At 47.6% G+C, this 12492-nt stretch overlaps 1 protein-coding gene across 2 annotated transcripts in view; it reads left to right on the top strand.

Moving 5' to 3' along the window:
- The window catches only part of TPCN1 (two pore segment channel 1), a 141450-nt gene that overhangs the window by 71806 nt on the left and 57152 nt on the right, over positions 1–12492 (top strand). For both annotated transcript variants that reach the window (XM_069759860.1, XM_069759855.1), the window contains one exon: positions 2573–2697. In XM_069759860.1, coding sequence (XP_069615961.1) covers positions 2573–2697 — 125 coding nt within the window. The remainder of the gene's footprint in view (positions 1–2572; positions 2698–12492) is intronic.

Genomic DNA, 12492 nt, shown 5'->3' with positions numbered 1-12492 from the left:
CTTTCTGACCCGAAGAATAAAAGTGTCTTATTAACTTTACCACAAGCAGAACAGTATGAAAAAAAAACATAACAAAAGGCAATTCCTGAATTGCTGTTTTTTGTTCATTCTGTCTCCCAAAAATCGGAATAGAAAGCGATCAAAAAATGTCATGTACCCAAAAATTGTACCAACAAAAACATCAACTCGTCCTGCAAAAAAACAGACCTCACATGACTCTGTGGACTAAAATACAGAAAAATTATAGCTCTCAAAATGTGGTGATACAAAAACTAGTTTTCGCAATAAAAAGCGTTTTTAGTGTGTGACAGAATCCAAACCTAAAAACCAATATAAAATCTGGTATCGCTGTAATCACACCGACTCGAAAAATAAAGTCTCCTAATCACTTATACCGCACGAAGAATGGCGTAAAAAATTAAATAAAACCAATTTTTCACATGCTGTTGATTTTTTATTTTTTTTCATTCTCCCAAAGATCTCAGTAAGACTCTGTGCACTTTTATCCTGCGCTGAGTGCTTACTCCGGGATTTCCTTGTACATCTCTGAATTACGTGATTCAGATGGAACATCTGGCGGATGGAGGCACTGTGGATGCCGTCTGACCAATGATCCGGTGGTGTCCGTCTTTTTATATTGCATAAAAGTGCCGTCGGCCACTGTTTTGTGGACTTCTTAAAAGAAGGACACTGTGGAACAGAGGCCAGATGAAGTTCAGAGTAACTCTGCTGCCTCATTATAGTGAACTAGATGAAGAGGCCGGCGTTGCCTGGGCATAGTAAATATCTGTGGTTAGTTATAGCACCTCACTTCTCTTATTTTCCCATCACCCCTCTCATTTAGCACCTCGCTTCTTTTATTTTCCCATCATGCCTCTCATTTTCCCCCTTACATCTTTCATTTTCCTCCTCACATCTCTCATTTTCTCCCTCACACCTTATTTTCACCCTCACTCCTCTCATTTTCCCCCTCACTCCTCTCATTCCCCCCTAACCTTGTCATTTCGACCTCACATCTGTCATTTTCCGATCACTCCACTATTTTCCCTCACTCCTCTCATTTTGCATTTTTGTAAGGCTGTTTTTGTTCTGTGATGTTTTTTGCTTGATCCGGGGGTCCGAATTGTGCATGTTCCTAGGCTGCTAGTAGAGGTAGCTTTACCTCTGCTGCATAAGAGAATCACAGGGGCACTGCGGCTCTTCAGACTTGACATCCGGACCAGTGCAAGCAGGATCTAAAGCATAGAACTGCTAGTGGCGTGCAGTCCTTACCTAGATAACCAGAAACGTGTCTGCGGAGGTGGCCAGTAACCTAGGTAACGAGCTGTACACTATAGAATTAAAAATGTTCTCCGTTGTAAAAATCTATTTATAAGGGGTACATTACAAAATTGTTTTTTTTGTTTGTTTGTTTTTTTATTAAAAAGCACTATGCAATTTTACCAATTTTAAAGGGAATCTGTCACCAGATTTTGCTACCCCATCTAGCGCAAAAGAGGAACAACGCCGAATAAATGGTCCAAGAATATGCATGAACATAGCTTAGAAAGGAAAGAAAAGTATTGGACAAACAAGGTAAAAAAATGGCACTACATGCAAAAAAAGTGCCCACACTAATGTTCAAAAATAAACAATTGTAATTAATAACATATAATGGTATATCAAGGACCAGGTAATACTATATGTGCATTAAATCACTGCCTCTAATATTATATATAATTTCAACCTCTGTTGAAGGACCTGCTCTGAAACGTGCATCATCCAGGACCACCTAGGTAGCCATTCTTGGACCATATACGTATTCAGCGTTGTTCCTCTTTTGCTCCAGTATTTTGATTGAAATGGTCGAATATTGATATTTCCTACTAAGCGATTTCTTTGAATGGTGATCTATACTACCTGCCACCCAGTGTGTTTTTTCTTAGAGCAACATAATGTTTAAAAGCTCCAGCTGGGGATCATAGCTGGAGATGAGACTAGTCTAGCTCTTCCCCCAACCGGGTTCTTCATCACAGCAATAGGTGATTGACAGGTCTTCTCCTATGAGGGAGGTCTGTCGGTTGCCTCTAGCAGTAGTGGGAAGAGCCGTCCTTAAAGCATTAGAGTACATTTTCTCCAACACTATCATGCCTCCCAAACAATGGCCAGCAGAAATCAGTTGACTTGTTTTCTTTGAACGATCCCCTACACCAAACACGTTTCCTAGGATTTTGGTGAAATGAAGTCCATTTGTATTGCCCCTTAGGTCATAGGCATGGAAATGTTTTTGAGAGAAGTCTGTGGTGTTTTTCTGGTGCTGGGAAACTCTTTTTAAGATAATAAAGCATACTGCTAATTTTTTTATACCCATCAACTTCATACAAGTTTACATTACATAGTTTTCTATATAACTAGCTTTGTTTGATTTTCCATACTCCAGGACAATATCAATGGTGAGGAACAGATATATTGTATTATTGCAACTAGACAGTTTTGTTTATAAGACATTTGTTGATCTCAGCCATGTTCTGCGTCTTCCTGTACATAAGTGGTCTTTCGGGGGTTTCTTGACCTGGAATATTTATTTTTGCAGAATCCCCCAGGAATTTCTTTCCGACAGTTTGATGGAATGATGAGATACTACAAGCCCCGGACTTCAACTCGTGATCGATACTTATGCTTTAGGGCTTTGCAACAGAACAGGACAGATAATCTAAGGTAGCAACTCTGCACATGTCTTTTCACTTCAGGTTAAAGAAAACTAAGCCCCTGAATCCTCAAACCACTTCCTTTAGCATTCTGGTGTAGAACAGTTTGAAATGTTACAAAAAAGTGCAACTTTTCCTTCGTGGTGCTGCAGTTTCAATGTTGAGGAGTGTACATATTTGTGAACATATAAATATATATGTATGAAAGAGAACGCTGTGAATTCAAGAAGTCTGAATATCACAATTTTATTAATTCATCATAAAACATTTACAAAAGGTAGTGGTGAATAGAGGGAAGAGAGGTTGGCTGGGGATCAGTAGTAATATACAAACTAGGATGCATTCCCCAGACTGAGCAGCAAACATGAATAAGGTACAGTCAGCTAATAGGAGCCCAGTAGAACGTCTGTTAGGAGTCACACACTCCTAGAATCCTTTTAATGGGGCATTCACACTGCAAGATAATCGTGAACCAGTTGTAACGCTCGCGCTGAGACTGGTTGGCGCGGGCACCTGGGGGTGTGGCCCCACTGGACCACAGACCGAACTTCCCTGGAAGGGGCGTAACTAAGTAGCTTCCTAGGTGTTCGCTGGAGCCTCTGATGGTGAGGTCAGACTTGTGCAATAGGAAGCTACCAGGTACCACTCCAGGGTGGAGTCGGACTGTGGATGCTGACCCCACCGGGGACAAGACACGGGCAGGCAGGTACGGCTGTGACACTGGCTGACAGACGGGTATGGCAGAGGCCCTGACGGGCGGACTGGCTTGACGGAGATACAGGCAGGCAGACGGGCGCGGCTGGCACTCAGGCAGACAGGCTGGCACTGGCAGACAGGACTGATACTCTGGTAGGAACTGGTATTCAGATGGATGTGTGGAAACAAGTAAGAACCTGTTCAGACTGGAGAATATAAAGGAACAGGTAGAGACCTGTAGGGAAAGTTGCAGAATTAAGATAGAGCAAGAGTGGAAGAAAAGCTGAATCGCAGGAGGCGGAGTACGAGTAGAAGGTGGAGCTATGAGCAGAGAAGGAGAAGGCAGAGCAGAGAGTAGAGAAGGAGAAGGCAGAGCCAAGGACGGAGCCGCAGGAGGCGGAGCCAAGAGCGGGGACGCTGGAGGCGGAGCCAAGAGCGGGGACGCTGGAGGCGGAGCCAAGAGCGGGGACGCTGGAGGCGGAGCCAAGAGCGGGGACGTTGGAGGCGGAGGCAAGAGCGGGGACGGAGCCAAGAGCTAAAGATGTAGAACCGCAAGGAGCGGTGCCAGGTGGAACCGCAAGGAGCGGAGGCGTAGAGCAAAGCCACAGAGAGCGGAGCAAGGTCAGAGAGCAGAGCTGAGAGAAAAGCTGAGAGACACAGAACCACAGGTTGTGGTAGAATCGAGCAGAGAGAAGCAGAGCCACAGACAGTGGCGAACAGAGCAGAAAGATAAGGCAGAGGTACACACAGCTGAGTAGGAAATGACTAATGACAAAGAAGGAGCAGGGACGGACATAGACCAGAGTACAGACAGGAACGGACACGGATACACAAACAGAACACAGATGAAGGCCTGCAATAGTGCAGCCCTCAGAGACAGGAAACACACGACCTGGCAGCTCAGTAGCAAATGCAAACTGAGGGGAATAGTTTGCTCAGGCATCCTCCAATGGGTGAGGATGCCTTAAGTATCAGAGGCCTCAAGGCTATTGGCCAGAAGCACCTTAGGGAGGTGCACACAGTCTCAATAAGAATCCGGAGTGGCTGGCGCCGCCCCCCTATGCACACAGCCAGGAAGTGTACACAGAGCAGGCCGCCATGAAGCACATGGCATGAAACCAGCAGCAGACAGATCTCACAGCATGGCACTGGGTGAGTGAGTAGATGTAACAGGCAGGTGGGGAATGGAAGGCCATGCAGTGATGCCGGCAGGGTTGTTACACCAGTATTGTTAAAAACACTATTTCACAATTATCTTTTAGCGTAAACAGGCTATCACCTGATGAAGGCAAAACGCTCGTTCCTCGGGTGTAATGATCTTTTGTGCAGCGTAAAAGATCATCGTTCGTGGCGGTGCACCGTCCGTTGTAAACAGGACTCGCACTGCAGAGAACCATGGCAGCTCCTGTGCACTGAGAGATTTAGTAGTGACCGCGCACTGTTTTCTTTGTCTGCCTGTGTAAAAAGGCCTTCAGACGACCACCGATTGGTAAAAGTTTACCGATCAGCCATTTTACCATGCTACTGGTTGTTCTGTGTAAATGGACACTTTGTTTCTCTGGCAGAATGAGATTAACGATCAGCTTTGAACACAATTGGTGCAAATTTTTTTCACCAAATACATATTTTTAAATGAAGAAGAAAAAAAAATGAAAGTAAAGATCCTTTACTTATGCCAATAGGAATACAAAATGGAATAAATTAATGATTTGATGTTAAAGGTTAAAATGAACCTTTCAGGTCAATTGCAGCCAGGTATGTTATTCTCTGAAACATTCCAGCTTTTCAGAAAAAATATATTTTTATACTTTGAGGATCCAGTTGGGAATGATAGCAGGAGACACCAGACTATTCCAGCGCTGGAGAAGAACCAGAAGGATGCTGCATCGGACTAGTCTCATCGCCAGCCAGATCTTCCGAATATTCTTTCCCTGAAACGCTCCAGCATTTTAGAGAATAATATACCTGGCTGCAATCGTGCAGCAGAGCCAGGGATGTGGAGTCGGTAAGCCAAACCTCCAACTCCGATTCCTCAATTTCTCTGACTCCATCATGCATGGCTTGTGTTTAAGTGATGCATTTACTGTAGTAAAATGGAAACATCAGGCTTTTAATCACCATTATGATACAATAATCAAGCTGTTGAGATGGAACATAAAATCTATTCATTGGAATACAGCTTTAGAACACAAACAACTTTAATAAATTGTAAATATGCAATACATTATGCATTCCCTGGGATAAAACAGTGTTCAACAAAAACTGAATAACATTTGTACAGCTCAGTAAATGTTTCACACCATGATTCTTCACAGTCTATGAAGAGGCGAGAAGGGAGGGAGCAAGTTTGTGCTGAATCATACCCCAGAAAGAAACTGAAACTGCTAATAACATGGACAGTATCAAAGGAACTAACTACTCCAAGTATGAGCTCAGAGGAAAAACAACCTAAAACATGAAGCATACAGAGAAAATATCCACTGGACTACTGATTTATGCACAGCTTATTTTATTTTAGATATGCTTTAAGAAGTATTTTAATTCTGTTTTTCTCCTTCGCCTCATTGGGGGACACAGGACAGTGGGTGTATGCTTCTGCCGCCAGGAGGCTGACACTAAGTAAACTTGAAAAAAAGTTAGCTCCTCCTCCATCGTATACACCCTGACACTGGCTACCAGAGACTCCAGTTTATGCTTATTGTCTCAAGGAGGCACATCTCTGGGTCCTGGATCTTTGGACCCGATTTTCAACATCTTTGGATTGAAGGGGCGACGGACCTTTTTGAGGGTCCGATCTCCCCAAACCATCAACGGGCAAGTACGTGCGATATTTCTCCACGTATCCTTTCCCGCTACGTGGGATTCTTCACCGGACTTGGCCCTGATCACCCTGAGGTAGCTAGACTCCAGGCTGTACAGGTGCCCCGTAGATGTCCGTGTGTTCCCCCCTGATTTCTACACCCCTGCGCGGCGGTGTTAGCTGGGGTGATGCACGGTCCCTCTCCTTATCCTGGGGATAATGGAGATAGGGTTCCTGCACCGTCACTTGTTCTACCCCTCGCTGAGTGCGGTGTGACAAGGGGGGCTCCTGGCATTACCTGCTGCTGCGTCCTCCGGGAGCGCGGTGCCTTTTTGGTTTTGCTGAGGCCGGCGCTGTTTCCTTCTTGGGCGGTGTGAGCTGGGCCGGCGCTGCAGCATGATCCTGCGCTGCGGCGTTAGGACAGCGGCGCTGCAGGGTGATCCGGCGCTGCGGCGTTAGGACAGCGGCGCTGCAGCGTGATCCGGGCGGCACCGCAGCGTTAGGAGCGGCGCTGCGGGTATGATCGGCGCCGCTGTCCCTCCAGAGGCTTCGGCCCTGCCTGGCTTCCTGCGGGTGTGGGGCAGCTTCCTGGAGCCCGGGACTTCCGTCCAGCAGACCGCGCTGTGAGGCTCCGCCCCCTCCGGCGTGTCACTTCCGGTTCCGGCTTCTCCTCTCTCTGAGGGGGAAAAATTGAGGCCCCGGCTTCGGGCCTGCTCCAGGCCGCAGCATCGATTGGCGGTCCCTCCCCCCTAAGGCCTGCTGTGCATATAAGACAGCGCATTTGGGCTCCGCATCGTGCTTTCAGGATCCATCACTGTACTCGTGGGGACACAGGACTGGGGTAAGTGCTTCTCCCTCCATCTGGCTGAAGCATTGTTTTTGTCCCAGTCTCTGGCCCTGGGTATAGCTTTACGGATCGTTATGTCTAGAAGGGTTAAGACTCACACGGTTCTTTTTACCAGTTGTGTATCTTGTCGTGCCCCTTTTCCGCACACCCAAAGTAATCGCCTCTGCGAGACCTGTGACTCTGAACAGGCCCAGGAGACCCCCCTGCCAGTTCTCCAGTAATCTCTCCGGATCCGGTCCCTCAAGCAGATGCTGGGGCACGTCCGGAATGGGTCACGTCCTTGTCGCAATCCATGGCGTCCCTTACTGAAGCGATCAAATCTCTGCAGACCCCGGCAGTCAGGGCCGGTAGTCCACCTGTCTCGGAGAGGGCCTCGGGGTCTCAGGAGTCTTCGGCCTGCAGGGGCCGCGCTCTCACTAGGCAGACGCATGGAAAGCGGATTCGCAAAGCGTTGTCCAGGCACTCAGGTGCTTCCGCATCCTGGAGTTCCGTATCTCGTTCTCCTTCCCCTGCAGAAAGCGGGGAAGTTGAGACTGACTACGAGTCAAAAGGGTCTCTTAATTTTGAGAAACCTGGGTTTCAGGAGTCGGTAGATAGCCTAATTGAAGCTGTCAATCAGTCTTTGGGGATAGAGGACGAGTTCGCCTCATCCTCTGATCATAAGGTCTCATTTAAGCGGGCTAAACGGGCCCATAGGGTCTTTTCCTCTCACCCTGAGTTTGCGTCGAATCAGGTCCTCAACCGGGAGCATCCGGACAAGCGTTTTTCAGGGCAAAGAGCTCTGAAAGCTAGGTATCCCTTTGCTTCGGAACTTTGTAGTAATTGGGCAGAAAATCCTTCTGTAGATCCTCCAGTGTCCCGTTTAGCCTCTAACACGTTGCTATCTCTCCCTAATGGCTCATCGATTAAGGATCCTACGGATCGTCTTATAGAGAGCTTGGCTCGTTCCGTCTTTGAGGCCTCAAGTTCGGCACTTTTTCCTTCCTTTGCAGCAACTTGGGTTGCCAGGGCTATGATATCTTGGTCAGAGTCGTAATCAAAGGCTCTCCAAGAAGGTAATTTGTCAGCAGAATTGGCAGAAATGTCATCTCAGGTAGCAATGGCTGGTAGCTATCTGATTAACGCATCCCTAGATGCGGCAGATTGTGCTTCTTCGGCTGCGTCTAATGCTATTGCCATCAGAAGGGCCCTTTGGTTAAGGTCCTGGCGGGCTGATTCTACCTCTAAAAAAATCACTTACATCCCTACCGTATCAGGGTGGTCGTTTGTTCGGAGAGAAGCTGGATCAGCTTATTTCTGACTCCACAGGAGGGAAGAGTAAGTTTCTTCCTCAGCAGAGGTCTAGACAGCCTTTTCGTCGCCAATTTCAGGCTCGTTTTAGAACCTTTCGCAATGTTAGATGGGCCCCAGCATCAGGCTCTCCTGCGCAGGGTCGACCCAATCAGGACCGAGACGGTCGGATCCCTTATACGGCCAGCCAGGGGGGAAGATTGCGTCCCCAGTCTACTAGATCCAGAGGATCTAGGACTCAAAGATTTTCGGCTAAGTGACTGGAGGCCTCCTCTGGGTGTCTCCAACAGAGTAGGCGGACGTCTACTTTTATTTCGCCAGGTCTGGCTTCAGGTAATCCACGACCGGTGGGTTGGAGAGCTCGTATCATCAGGGTACAAAATAGAGCTGGTTCAGCTGCCTCTTCCCCGGTTCTTCCCATCCCGTCTTCCCAGGTCCGAGTCTCTCCGTCAAAGCCTGTTCAATTCCGTAGAGTCCCTTCGTTTCAGCGGAGTCATTTCTCCTGTTCCAAGGGAGGAAAGGTTTCAGGGCTTTTATTCCAATCTTTTTGTAGTGCCCAAAAAGGACGGAGCAGTGAGGCCTATCCTAGATCTCAAACTCTTAAACAGGTTTGTCCGCATTCGTCACTTTCGGATGGAGTCTCTCCGGTCAGTCATCGCCTCTCTGGAAAAGGGAGAGTTTTTGGCCTCAGTAGACATTCAGGATGCTTATCTACATATTCCCATCTTTCCACCTCATCAAAGATTTCTCCGGTTTGCCGTAAACAATCTACACTTTCAATTCACGGCATTACCCTTCGGGCTGGCCTCCGCTCCCAGGGTGTTCACAAAAGTCATGTCTACTGTGGTATCCATTCTGCACTCCCGAGGTATAGTTGTCTTGCCATACCTAGACGATCTGCTGATCAAGGGACCGACTTTTCAATCTTGCAGGGAAAATGTCGGCTTCACTCTGGACACCCTTTCTCGTCTAGGTTGGCTGGTAAATTTAAGGAAGTCATCCCTACAGCCGTCCCGGAAGATCTCATTTTTAGGCATGATCTTCGACACCTCTCAGGCCCTAACAATCCTTCCCCAGGACAAGGTCCTAGCCCTTCGGCGGGAAGTGAGGAATCTTCAACAACCGGGCCCTCATACGATTCGGTCTGGCATGAGGGTGTTGGGGAAGATGGTTGCAACTATAGAGGCGGTTCCGTTTGCGCAGCTTCATCTTCGACCCCTTCAACAAGCAATCCTATCTGTGTGGAACAGAAATCCTCTCTCCCTCAACCGCAGATTTCGGTTGTCTCTCCAGGCCAGGCTGGCCCTCTCTTGGTGGCTAAACAGCTCATCTCTACTCAGGGGGAAGCCCTTCCCCCCCAACCAATTCGCTAGTGGTTTCCACAGATGCCAGTCTCCTGGGTTGGGGAGCGGTGTTTTTTCATCACACAGCTCAGGGACGCTGGTCTCCTCGGGAATCAAATCTCCCCATCAATATCTTAGAGATTCGAGCAGTTCGACTAGCCTTGTTACATTTCCACCATCTTCTGGCAGGTCGCCCTGTCCGAATTCAATCGGACAACGCCACAGCGGTAGCCTACATAAATCACCAGGGGGGCACCCGCAGCAAGGCAGCCATGCAGGAGGTAAAACAAATTCTACTCTAGGCAGAGAGAAATCACTCTGTGATCTCAGCGATCCACATTCCGGGCGAAGAAAACTGGGCGGCAGATTTCCTAAGCCGTCAGGGTCTGGCCTCCGGGGAGTGGTCTCTCCATCCCGAGGTATTTTTGCAGATATGCCATCTTTGGGGGACTCCGGACGTGGATCTAATGGCGTCCAAGATGAATGCCAAGGTGCCCAGTTTTGTCTCTCGGTACCGAGACCCCCGGGCGATCGCCGTGGATGCGCTGGTATTGTCTTGGAACCAGTTTCATCTCTCTTATCTGTTCCCTCCTCTGGCACTTCTCCCGCGGGTAATCAAGAAATTCAAATCAGAGAGAGTGCTGGCCATCCTGATCGCTCTGGATTGGCCACGACGGACCTGGTATGCAGACCTGGTACAACTTCTCGCCGGGGTTCCTTGGCGGCTCCCCGATCGGCCGGATCTTCTATCTCAAGGGCCGATCTACCACCAGAACTCAGAGGTCCTACGTTTGACGGCCTGGCCGTTGAATCTTGGGGTTTAACCCAGGCAGGGTTTTCTCAAGAAGTGGCGGATACCATGATCAGTGCACGTAAGCCCGTCTCGGCCAAGATTTATTATCACACTTGGAAGGTGTTCCTTTCCTGGTGTAGAGAGCGCGGGCTGCCTCCTCTGCGTTTTTCCGTTCCAAACATTCTAGCCTTCCTTCAAGCAGGCCTGGATTCTGGGCTTGCTCCAAGTACCCTTAAAAGGCAGATTTCGGCTTTATCAGTCCTTTTTCAGCGCAAGATTGCTACTAATCGTCAGGTCAGGACTTTTTTCCAGGGAGTCGCTCATAAGGTCCCTCCTTATACTACTCCTCTGGAAGCTTGGGACCTTAATCTGGTCTTAAGGGCTTTATAGAACGCTCCTTTTGAGCCTCTTCAAGATGTTTCTTTGATGTTTCTTTCTTGGAAAGTCGTATTTTTAGTGGCCATAACGTCCATAAGACGGGTATCGGAGCTGGCAGCCCTTTCTTGTCGTCCCCCTTTTCTGCATTTTCATCAGGACAAGGTAGTTCTCAGACCAGCACCGTCCTTTTTGCCGAAGGTTGTTTCATCATTCCACATCAATGAAGATATTGTTCTGCCCTCTTTTTGTCCGGCACCTACGCACCGTGTAGAAAAAGCTCTCCATACGTTGGATCTGGTAAGGGCTCTGAGGAGGTATGTTTCCCGAACGGCTCCTTTTCGCCAGACAGATGCTCTGTTTGTCCTTCCGCAGGGTCACAGGAAGGGATGCGCTGCTTCAAAATCTACCCTGGCCAGGTGGATAAGGGCGACCATTCAGGAGGCTTATTGCACCATGGGCATGACGGTTCCGGCCGGAGCGGTGGGGGCTTCCTGGGCCATTCGGCACCAGGCCTCAGCAGAACAGGTTTGCAAGGCTGCGACCTGGTCTAGTCTGCATACGTTTGTCAAACATTATAATGTCCACTCCCAGACCTCTGCAGATGCAAGTCTGGGTAGAAGGATTCTTCAAGCGGCAGTGGCGCATTTATAGACAACCATCATCTGGATGTCTTTTACTGGTGAGTTATTTTTCCCACCCAGGGACTGCTTTAGGACATCCCACTGTCCTGTGTCCCCCAATGAGGCGAAGAAGAAATAGGGATTTTTGTGTTACTCACCGTAAAATCCTTTTCTCCGAGACGCTCATTGGGGACACAGCTCCCTCCCTGATAGCCTTATGGCTGCTTTGGTTATATCTGATTACATTAGTCAGTAGGATCTTTTCTAGACATAAGTTTTCTGTATTTATGCTGTTATATTATTTTTTGTGTTTTGTTCTCCTACTGCTTTTTGCACCAAACTGGAGTCTCTGGTAGCCAGTGTCAGGGTGTATACGATGGAGGAGGAGCTAACTTTTTTTCAAGTTTACTTAGTGTCAGCCTCCTGGCGGCAGAAGCATACACCCACAGTCCAGTGTCCCCCAATGAGCGTCTCGGAGAAAAGGATTTTACGGTGAGTAACACAAAAATCCCTATTTCCTGTTCATGCTAGCAGTTCTTGAGATGAGTGCAGGGCTATCAGCGCCTTTCTGATCTGTAGAGGAGGAGCTTCACTACTGAGCATGTGCATGAAGTGTAGCACGGATTCATCTCAACTAAAAGCCAAGATTCTTAGATCAGGACTAGAACAGACATAAGACATTTTATAACTTTCTCAAATTCTTATGAAAAAATAATCAGGACATACTGCATTTAAATACTGTACTCAATTTATTATATATTTTAGGAGTCGGTCCATTTTATACTGACTCCACCAAAGTGAAGACCGACTCCATGACTCCTACTCCACATCCGTGAGCAGAGATGTGATTCATTCTGCCTGTGGTTTGGGCAGGTGACAGGTTAACTTTGAACACATTTGTATTTTATTAGTTATTAAAAAAAATTCTAGAAGTAAACATTTCTAAAACTTTCTAAAAGGAAAAACAATATAATTTTATCATTAATAATGTTAAAGGCATTTTGGATTATGGATTATTTAGCTTCATGCATTTCGAAG

This window comes from Ranitomeya imitator, chromosome 1 (genome assembly GCF_032444005.1).
Source record: "Ranitomeya imitator isolate aRanImi1 chromosome 1, aRanImi1.pri, whole genome shotgun sequence".
Taxonomy (NCBI): domain Eukaryota; kingdom Metazoa; phylum Chordata; class Amphibia; order Anura; family Dendrobatidae; genus Ranitomeya; species Ranitomeya imitator.
Note: the sequence above shows the minus strand (reverse complement) of the source record. Positions and strands in the feature narration are given on the sequence as shown.